This window comes from Perca fluviatilis, chromosome 6 (genome assembly GCF_010015445.1).
Source record: "Perca fluviatilis chromosome 6, GENO_Pfluv_1.0, whole genome shotgun sequence".
NCBI lineage: Eukaryota > Metazoa > Chordata > Actinopteri > Perciformes > Percidae > Perca > Perca fluviatilis.
This window is the reverse complement of record NC_053117.1, coordinates 35,394,865-35,406,032: the sequence shown is the minus strand read 5'-3', so window position 1 is coordinate 35,406,032 and position 11,168 is coordinate 35,394,865. Positions and strand designations below refer to the sequence as shown.

General features: G+C 39.9%; 1 protein-coding gene across 1 annotated transcript; it reads left to right on the top strand.

The window, feature by feature from the left end:
- Nucleotides 1-2,417: 2,417 nt before the first annotated feature.
- Nucleotides 2,418-10,958, top strand: nudt12 (nudix (nucleoside diphosphate linked moiety X)-type motif 12). Its single transcript, XM_039803805.1, has 8 exons — nucleotides 2,418-2,529; nucleotides 4,939-5,153; nucleotides 5,690-5,993; nucleotides 6,711-6,984; nucleotides 7,124-7,291; nucleotides 8,137-8,250; nucleotides 8,352-8,551; nucleotides 8,659-10,958. Exons 2-8 carry the CDS (start codon nucleotides 4,948-4,950, stop codon nucleotides 8,764-8,766), a joined length of 1,374 nt encoding a protein of 457 aa, XP_039659739.1. The 5' UTR covers nucleotides 2,418-2,529; nucleotides 4,939-4,947; the 3' UTR covers nucleotides 8,767-10,958.
- The last annotated feature ends 210 nt before the right edge of the window (nucleotides 10,959-11,168 follow it).

The following is an 11,168-nucleotide window of genomic DNA, read 5'->3' as shown; positions in this document are numbered from 1 at the left end:
AGAATCATGATTTCAGAATGTTTGCTGGTATTCAGGTGACCTGTGATCATGAAGTGGTATTTTGTTTTCAAGTAGCAAGACAAACTGTATCTCTGGAAACATTATTTTGTAAATTATTTTATTAAAATATTAACTAAACCACATGTTTCTGTCACATATGTTTCTTGTCAGATTTTAAGAATTATTTGTGGATATTTTCAGCTTCTTTGGATCTCAAAAAGTAGTTTTACACCAAAATATTAAAGTGTAACCTGATAACATGAAATAGGTTTAATGCAGGGGTGGAATGTAACTAATAGTAATAATAATACATTTAATTTATATAGCACTTTACATTAAAAAGGTACTCAAAGGCACTTTACAAGGTAAAGACAAAGAAAATCAATAAGATCAACAACAACAATAACTAGAGATAGTACATATTAAAAAGGTGCAGCAAAACAGCATAGAAACAGGATGAAAAACAAATGGAAAACAGCTTATTTGGTTACAGGTTAAAAGCAGCTTAAAAGGTCCCATGACATGCTGCTTTTTGGATGCTTTTATATAGACTTTAGTGGTCCCCTAATACTGTATCTGAAGTCTCTTTTATATAGACCTTAGTGGTCCCCTAATACTGTATCTGAAGTCTCTTTTATATAGACCTTAGTGGTCCCCTAATACTGTATCTGAAGACTCTTTCCCGAAATTCAGCCTTGGTTCAGAATTACAGCCACTAGAGCCAGTCCCACAATGAGCTTTCCTTAGGATGTGCCATTTCTGTGTCTTATTTTAGAAAAAAAACTTTAAAAAAAAAAAAGAAAGGAAAAAAAGGGGGGAGGGGGGGGGGCCAACTGCCATGCTTCCCTTGTTTGCAAGCCATGATGTCTCTCTCTTTCTCTTGGGTGGGCCATATTCTCTGGGCGGGCAAAGCAGAGAAAGGGGGGAGGGGGGCAGTTAATCTTTCCCCTTATGACATCATAAAGGGAAGATTCCAGAGTGGCCCATCTTTACATTACATGTCATTTTAGCTGACGCTTTTATCCAAAGCGACTTACAATTGCTACATACGTCATAGATCACACAGCTCTGGAGCAACTGTGGGTTAAGTGTCTTGCTCAGGGACACATTGGTTTATGTATCGCAGTGAGAATTTAACCCGGGTCTCCCACACCAAAGGCATGTGTCATATCCACTAAGCCATCACCACCCATCCTAGCTTTCATTTTCTCAAAGGCAGAACAGGATACCCAGGGCTCAGTTTACACCTATCACCATTTCTAGCCACTGGGGGACCATAGGCAGGCTGGGGGAACGCATATTAATGTTAAAAAAATACTCATAAAGTGAAATTTGAGGTTAAAAAACCTCATAAAGTGAAATTTTCATCCCATGGGACCTTTAAAGAGATGGGTCATGAGTGCGGTTTTGAAGTTAGCAAGTGATGTAGAAAGTCTGAGGTGTTGGGGAAGAGAGTTCCAGAGGATACTTTTACTCAAGCACTGTACTTAAGTATCCTACAATTTTAAGGTACTTTACTTGAGTATTTCTATTTTATGTTATTTTATACTAATAAAATTAAATATTGTAATTTTTACTGCACATCTATTTTGCTGCCAATTGTAGTCAAGTAAAAATCTGAATGCAGGACTTTTACCTGTAACAGATTATTTCTAAACTGTACTTATACATAGTAAAATAAGGTCTGCGCACTTCGTCCACCATAGCCTTGTTTCTTCAAAATATACTTTAACAGTTGATTTACAGAATCGTTAGCATTTTATCTACCCCTTAATTTTTTTTTAGAATATCATAACTAATTTCTCGGAACTTCCAACCTCGCTGATGTTTCCAGATACATCTGCACAGAATGAGAGCAGAAAGCCTGCAGGCTGCGTTCAACAGCAGCAGCGACAGCAGGCAGCAGGCAGCAGAAAAAGTGCAAAGTGCAAAATGTGCTGCATTCAGAGGTTTCTTGGAAAATGTAACTTCTAACTAATCAACAACACCAATGAGCTTGAACAAAACAGATGATAAAATAACCTAGAAACAATACACTTACTCGTGGCAATGATTATAACGATAAAATAAACAATTAAAAATTTAAAAAGAATAATGCAGCAAGTAAAATGAATACATGATGCATCCGTGAGGTAATTCATACAATATAAATCTAAGAAATTTGGGTTTTGAGATTGAAAAAGTTACAAAAGGGGTCTAAGGAGTTAGTTTCTTTTAAACATATATATATATATATATATATATATATATATATATATATATATATATATATATATATATAAAGTAGAAACAAAAACAAACAGTAAATTAATAGCTGACATTGTCCCCTTACCCGCTACAATATATAGCCTAATATATAGCCTATTGTAACAGTAACACACAAAAATACTCTAGTTTAATGAGAACCTGAAGGCAGCACAGTTGCAGAGGTCGTTGCTGTTGCTCTTGAACGCAGCTCGTCACATTTGATCAAACACAAACAACAAACTGCTTTAGACTGAGGAGAAACAGCACGGAGCTGAAGACAAGGTGAAAAAAATATATTTCTTTATTATTTTAACTTTTAATGTCTGGCTTTGATTACGAATAAACGGTGACGTTATTTCCAGGACATAGACGGAGCCAGAGAGCGAGAACAGACTTCAAAAACTAGTCTGCCCTCTGCAGTTTAACGTTACTGTAACGTTAGCTAAACAGATCCACACTGATGTCAGTTTGATTTCCAGCTGGGACAGATAGCTAGATACATAATATCATAACAGTCCTCACAGGAGTACAGTCGAGCTGCTTTACCTGCTGTAGACTTTGTACCGACTATTGACTCTAAACATAGCCTATCACAGTAAATACAATCACCAGAATGCTGTATTGAAAGCTGCAAGACTTAACGTAACGAGCACACTTTTTGCAAGCTAGTGTCTGTAACTAGGTTACGGTAAACTGCGTTTTATAAGTTTGATTTGATAGGCGTAACGCAAAAATGATTGACAGCTGTTGCACCAATAGGGGGAGGGAGAAAATAGGATATAAAAAAGTAGAGTCCACTTTGTTTTAACAGTTTAACACACTTCAGGTGAATGATAACCATTGAACTTTCCCAGTGTAGCCTAATACTTACATTAAGACAATTACAAGTTTTCTGAAATGTTTTAAATATGCAAATTAATCACATCTATTAAATATGGGCTAAGTTTCATACACTTCCAGTACAGAAATCTGAACATGAAATTGTTTAATTTTCTTGACATATTTAAATCTAAGGTTTTTACAGAGGGAATTTTGGAGATCTTTTCTTATCACTCCAAAAATCAGAAAATCAGGTATTCATACAATTACTGACAAAGCAAAACAATAATTTTAGATATATGACGAAATCAATTCAAAATCAATTTTTAAATGTTGGCTTCATCAGAACAGAGAATGTTGTTTCTCTGGGTGATGGTCATCCTTCTGGAAGTTTCTCCACACAGCATCTATGGAGCTCAGGCAGAGTGACCCATAGATATAGAACAATGGAGTGACAATCAGGTTCTTGGTCACCTCTTTTAACCATAAAGCTCTAGGAGGAGTCCTGGTTGTTCCAAACTTTTTCCGATTAAGAATCATGGAGGCCACTGAGCTCTTGGTAGAACCTTCAACTCGACAGAAATGGAAATGTTTTCTGTGCCTTGACAAAATCCTGTCTCTGAGCTCTGCAGGCAGTTCCTGGTTTTTTGTCTGAGACCTTATATGGACAGGTGTGTGCCTTTCCAAATCCTATCCAATCAATTGAATTGACCACAGCTAGACTCCAATCAAGGTGTAGAAACAAGTCAAAGATAATCAAGAGAAATAGGAGGCACCTGAGCTGGACTTCAAACGTTAAAACATCTAAATTCTTATGTCAATGTGATATTTCACTTTTTTCTTTTTGATTCATTTGCAATCATTTCTGAAATCATGTTTTCATACAAACAGTGAATCTTTCTGAATGCACTTTATGTGGTCATTTTTATTTAGATAGTAAACTCCACTGGATGTTTGTGAAGGATGAAGTGTTCCTGTATGTGTTGAGAAAATTCTCCTACTTCCTAAGCTAAACAAAGTCTTTAAAAGCCTCATGGATCAGCTGGACAATGCATCGTCACAGAGCTGAAAACAGGGCTGTTTTTCTGACACCATGAACATTTTTAAAAAAATTTAGAGATACGTGGTTCTCACAGGACAGCGGCGCTACAAACATATCGTCACCTTCCTAAAATAATGGCCTATGTCATTTTTTCAGAAAATACAAAAAAACTAAGCGGCCTAAGTCACACGCTTGACATAGGCCATTATACTAAAGGTGTAGAATCACAAGACCTGTTATACTGAGGATGTAGGCAATTTTACCAGAGGTGGCCAGCACCATGAGGAGATGATTTTAGGCAAAAAAATCTTTTTTGTCAAAAAATGACTTAGGCCATTATTTTAGGAAGGTGACGATATGATGATCTTATAGAAGATGATACATTGCTGTAGAATAAACTACTCAACAGTATATGAAGGATTTAACATTAGCACAACCTTAAACATCTAAAGCAGTAATGCACATTAATGCAGCAGGAATATTAATCCAAAAACATCAGATATGATAGGAAAACACTGGCAGGGAACACTTTACTGCACAATGAGTACTTTTAATTGTCATACTTTAAGCACATTTTGCTGATAATACTTACATACTTTTACTTCAGTAAGATTATATATGCAGGACTTTTACTTGTAGTAAAGTGTTTTCACAGTGTGGTGTTAGTACTTTAACTGCAGTAAAGGATCTAAATACTTCTTCCACCACTGTTCAAATCGTCACACTGTAGTTTTAAACAGTTGAGAAAGATTGAATCTAACACGGACAATAATTATTTTTTACATCCTTTCCCGAATCTGTCTTTGTTTTTGATCCCGTTTGTTTTCCAGGCAGCCAGAATGACGAGTCTCCAGCTGAGTGCGAAGGAGGACATGTTGGAGAGGTTTCTGGATGCTTCAGCCAGAGGAGACCTGACCCAGGTGTCCACGCTGCTGTCCCACGTCCCCTCGCTCATCAACCAGACGGGATACAGTGGCTGGACGGGGCTGATGCTCGCCGCTCGCAACGGACACTACAATGTGGTGGAGGCGCTGCTGTCGCATGGGTACAAAGACCTGAGATAAAGAGACACAAATAAAAACATGACTTTACTCACAATGTGATTTAGAGTATAAAACACTCAACCCTTAGAGATGTAAAAGAGGACCGTAAAAAGTTACCCTTTTAAATCCACTTTGACTTTTATTGGATTATCAATTTAAAGCTGCATTAATACTGCAGATGTTTGGCCACGAGAGGGCAGAAGAACTCCAAAACTCACCACCATATAAAGTTCTGGATAATATGTCTTATTTTAAAGTTAATTTGTGTGGTTGGGGTGATGTAAATAGAGCAAGAGCTTGAAAGTACTTTTAAAGTAGTTTTCCAGGTAAGTGCGTTGACAAAGAATTTCAGGTCACATTTCTAAATCTTTTGTTTGACCAGTTTAATTATATTTATTTATTTGCCAGGTTAATATAAATGTAAATACATAGTTGTCAGTAGCATTGTGTGCCCCCCCCTCACTTCCTACCCTTGAATAGATGGACTTCTTGCTTCTCCTAAAATCTCTTATCTCCTCTCGGTTTTCCGATCTTCAAGCTGCGACAAGTTCTCAGTGAACAGCTCGTCGCAGACCGCATACGATATCGCCAAGTTCTGGGGCCACAGACACATCTCCAACCTGCTGGGCCGGACGACGGACGGCAGCCAGCGAGTCCTGCCGGGCTCCGACCCCCACCAGCACGAGAACTACTTCAGCAGAGAGACTCTGGACCGGCTGAGTGCCAAGAGGACAGACACGGTCTGGTTGGAGGAGAAGCAGAGTGACCCAGACACAGTCTACCTCCTGTTCTCCAGCCTCAGCCCCATGGTCCGCAGCTCCCAGGAGGACGACAACGCAGGGGTGCGTGGCTGAGAACAAATCTCATTTTTTTATTTTAAGCTCCTGAACCATCACCATGTTTAGAAATGAGCTCTGATGATCGGCCTAGATTTCAGAGCATTCAGCTGTACACATCTAAAAAAAAAAGTTGACTCAGTGGTGGGAAATAAATGCTTATGGTAATTTTCTAGAGGAGTGCCTCGTAAACAAATTGGTATCAAAAGAAATTCTCCTAACATTTGGAAATGGACAGCCAATTTTTAAGGATATATGCAGAAGGGATCATTTAAGTCACATGTGATAAATAAGATCTAAGGACTAAAAGGGACTTAAAAAGCTAGCTGCAGATGGTTAACATCTAAGCAAAGGGATTGTCCAGAACAGTGAAGAGCAACACTGTCTGCGCAAAGCAGTATCCTTGTATTCGTGATTGATGAGGAAATGTCATATATTAACAAAAGTGTCAAATCCAATTTGGAATCGAATGTAATATAATGTTAGGACACGTAGATTGAAATGCCTCGGTGAGATCTAGGTGGATTAGTCCTTATTTAAACCTGTGTTCTAAATCAATGCACGCTTGGACAAATTAACCTTCCTGTCATTTCAGTGGTGTGATGTTATAAGTCTGCAGCCCACAGCTGTTAAAAGTGACATTGTTGGCCTGTCTGATTTTAAAAAAATTTATTTCAAAGATTCAAGTTGTTATCTAATGATTGTGATTCTAACTCTTAACAGGGTGAGACCAAGCTGTGTCGGTTCAGATATGAGGCGGTCAAAGACCTTCTCCAGAAACCTGCGACTGTGCTCATCTTCCTCGGAGTGGAGAAGAGGAAAACACCCTCCTCCTCCTCCTCTCAGACAGTGGACGGCATCCAAGAGCCTCCTGCTTGGTTTGCCATCAACACAGATGAAGTCGCTGCTGAACTTCTTAAACGCTGCAGAGAGAGGAACTGCTCCTTCCCAAAGACGCCCAACAGAGACCTGCTGAAGCTCAACGAGGAAGAGGCTGGTAAGGAAGATCGTTTTTTCTTTTCTTTTTTTTCAGAGGCATCTTTCTCTGGTCTGGATTAATACAACTGATTTTATATGACTCCTATGTTTCATTCACTATTCCTAAATCAACTAACTGAGTAATCTTGGTCCTGCAGGAGTTGTGGCTCAGGCTCGGTCGGTGTTGGCCTGGCACAGCCGCTACAGCTTCTGCCCGACGTGTGGCAGCAGCACCAAGCTGGAGGAGGGAGGATACAAGAGGAGCTGCCTAAACCTTGACTGCAGGAGTCTGAAGGGGGTTCACAACACGTGCTATCCACGAGTCGGTACGGAGCTCCACTCCCATCTCACCTCACCTATCTGCCTTCCATTTATAATATCAATACTGTGCGTTTAGGGCGTGTCCAAATCCACTTTTGCTAGTTTGACGGCGGAAAAAAGGCTCCGTGCGCCGGGCGCATGGTTCAAAAGGGTTGTACTTAGTGTCTTCATTAATTCATAGGTGTGTTTTGGGCGTAACATGCAGTAAACCAATCATTGTCATCTCCCATTCCCTTTAAAAGCCAGGTGCGTTTGTACCTTGGCGCATTGCTATTATGATGGCGGATTTGCACCGTAATATTTTTCATTTGTAATCTTTTGCATGTTTATGTGCTGCTGCACCTACCTGTGTGCGCGTGTAACAAGCATAGTGGGTGCACGCTGTGCACGAGCCTAGGTGCATTTTACTAATTCGCTGTTAAAATAACGATGAAATGCTGCGCTACTGACTTTAGACCAGGTTTTTGTTGGTCAATGGCGCAATCACTTCCTGCTGCCTCAAGATAGCAATACGCCAAGAATTCACCTGAACACACCTCCCTGTAAGACCAGCACGCCCACGGGTGCAAAGATGGGCGCAGGTGCATTTGCTATTTAAACGACACGGGCGCTGGACGGGAAATTGACAACTGTACTCGGTCTTAAACTAGCAAAGACACTTGCGTCGGTGCATTTAAGCTGATAAAGGAGCATTCGGGTTTAAAACACTTTTAGCATATGACCACACACCCCACACTGAACTGGACTATCTGACCAGATGCTCCACTCATCATCCAACGGACCAAAGGTGTGAAAGCACCCTTAAAATATCAATGGGTGTAAATTCATCTCCTCTGTCTTGTGTTTTCAGACCCAGTGGTCATCATGCTGGTGATCCACCCTGACGGCAACCAGTGTTTACTGGGAAGGAAGAAGATCTTTCCGGTTGGCATGTTCTCCTGTCTGGCTGGATTCATAGAGCCTGGTAACCAACACAGACACATAACACACACACATTGCATTGACTTACCCAAACCGTGGCCACAGCATCTAAATGCCTGAACCCAAACCTCACCTCTCCTGCAGGGGAGGCGATGGAGGAGGCGGTGAGGAGGGAGGTGGAGGAGGAGAGCAGCGTGAAGGTGGGACCGGTTCAGTACGTCTCCTGCCAGCCCTGGCCGATGCCTTCTAACCTCATGATTGGCTGCCTCGCTGTCGCTATATCAACTGACATCAAAGTAGACGAGAATGAGATCGAGGAAGCTCGGTGGTTCCCACGACAACAGGTACAAACATAAATTCTACTATGGTTTAAGGACACTGAGGCACAACCTGAGAATGCTGGTGTTTAGTCAAACTCTGAATCTAAACTCTTTTTTTGTTTTTTGTTTAGGTGATTGACTCATTCAGAGGAGCCCATCCGGCCTTGACCATGCCTCCCAGACAGACCATCGCCCACCAGCTGATCAGACACTGGATCGGCATGAACTCTAACCTTTAGCCCTCCAGATGGGTCTAAAAAAACCAGCAGCTGTCTGATCTGTTGCTGCTTCATTACGACAAAGCAGCTGCCAGTCGAGGGAATCACCAGATTCTTCAGGTTGTACACAACGCGGTGCTTTAATGTGGTTTGTATTTACTGTTACAATGTTAAATACAAATTCTTTAAATTCACTTATTGTATGTGGAGTGGTACAGCCTGCAGATAAATGCAAAGGCAGAAACAAGCAAAATGGAAAAGAGGACAAAAAATTCACTCTTACTTGAAAGCAACAGCTGCTTCTGATCTCAGCTTAGAACCTACACTTGCGGTGTGACGATGGATCAAATAATAGTGCAAAGTTAAAGGACACTGTTGCAGAAAGATTTAATCTGCAGTTACACAAAAACATATATTGTATACATATATACTGGGATATTAAACTATTCCACCCACAATTTTAAGCAAATCTAGACCAACAATTTAAACTCCACCATCCATCAGTATCACAGCATCTAATACTGAAGTTTCAGCTTTGACTGATGGTTTCTTTGTCAAATGTCCGCCATCTTGACAAATGTATTAATGTAGTCAAAGAAATCTAAGCTAAGAAGATACATTATTTGATTATAAATTAAAACAAGTATAATTATTTCCATTAATTCCATGTTAAACTGGAGTTAATGTGCAGTGATGGAAGCTTATTATTATTATTTTCTACTGTGCGGTCAAACAACAAAATGGCCGATCACTCGCGCTGATAATTGACTCGCGCTGATAATTGACGCACAATAAATTTCTATAAAATTTAATTTAATTTGAAATTAACAGGATATTTTTTATTTTATTTACCTTTATTTAACCAGGAGTGTCCTGGCCAAGACAGGCAGCATTACAACCACACATGCATACAAAACACAAAATACACAAAAACGTTAAAAACATAAAACAACTGAAACGGCAAATCCCTCAAAGTCAACCAAAATCCTAAACACATCAGGCAAAACATCTACAGACAGATGTGATTGCCTCCAAGTCAATCAACATCCTCTTAAAAGCAACCAATGAGACCAGCTCATTAAGTTTCATGGATTTCTGTAACTTGTTTCATGTAGAGGGAGCAGCAAACTTAAATGCCTTTTTCCCCAGCTCAGTTCTAACCTTTGGAACAGACAGAAGGAAAAGATCCTGGGAATGAAGATTGTAAGTCCTGTTAGTATTTACACTGATATAGGTCAGAAGGTAGGATGGAAGTAGACCTAAAATAGCCTTGTATATGAAGATATGCCAGTGTTGAAGTCTCCGTGTTGATAGAGAAGGCCATCCAACACATTCATACAGTTCACAATGGTGAGTGAGGGCTTTAAAACCAGTGATGAACCTCAGAGATCCATGGTATACAGTGTCCAGTGCATGTCAACTTTGAGACGAAGCATGCATGTATAAAACATCACCATAATCAAGTATAGACATACAAGTGGCAGCAACCAGCCTCTTTTTAGATAGGAACAAAAGGCAGGATTTGATTCTGAAATAAAACCCTAGTTTTAGTTTTAATCTTTTTGCTATCTGTACTTAGCAACACATTCAATCTTCGTACCCTGGGAAGTGAGGATTGAAGGCTGATTTGATTTGGATTTTGAATTTGAAAAAACATGACTTTTGATTTTTCAGCATTTAAAACAAGTTTTAAATCATAAAGATTCTGTTGAAGCGTGTTTTAAAGCAAGTTGTAACTGGGTGAGAGCCTGGTCTGCGGTGGGTGCTGAGCAATACAGTACAGTGTCACAAATTTTACTTTAGACACGTTATGATCAATGTTATTGATATAGAGGATGAACAGCAGTGGCCCCAAGGCTGACCCCTGAGGCACGCCTTTTGTTATTCTGAGATAGCGAGAAGTGCTGCCCTCCGCCTGCACACACTGAGTTCTGTCTGTAAGGTAATTAACAAACCAGCTGACAGTTTGTCCAGAATATTCAGACATATTAAATTGCTTAATATCACAACTTCCCATTGTCTGTGGCAATATTTTATATAACATGGTACTGTTGTGCATGTGTCCATGTTCCCATGATGTTACCACTTACCTGGCCTCCATAATAACAACTGTCTGTACACCCGCATTTGTACACACCGATAAATGCCGCATGGCCCAAAAGGTTTTGTCTATTGCCAGGCAAATGATCTGAAGTAAACCTATTTGAATGAAATATCTGAATGTGACCCACTTTTTTTATAGGGATACTTGCATCTAGGACCACACAGAACGCAACAGTGGGTCAGAGCTCAGTGGCAACTCTAAAACACAAATTCATGCAAATAAAGGTAGACAAAGTTCACTTTGTACTGAGTCTGAACACACCTTGACAGTGTAGAGTTAAAGCTGTGTTCAGAGTTTTAGCCATGCAGCCCCTTGATTC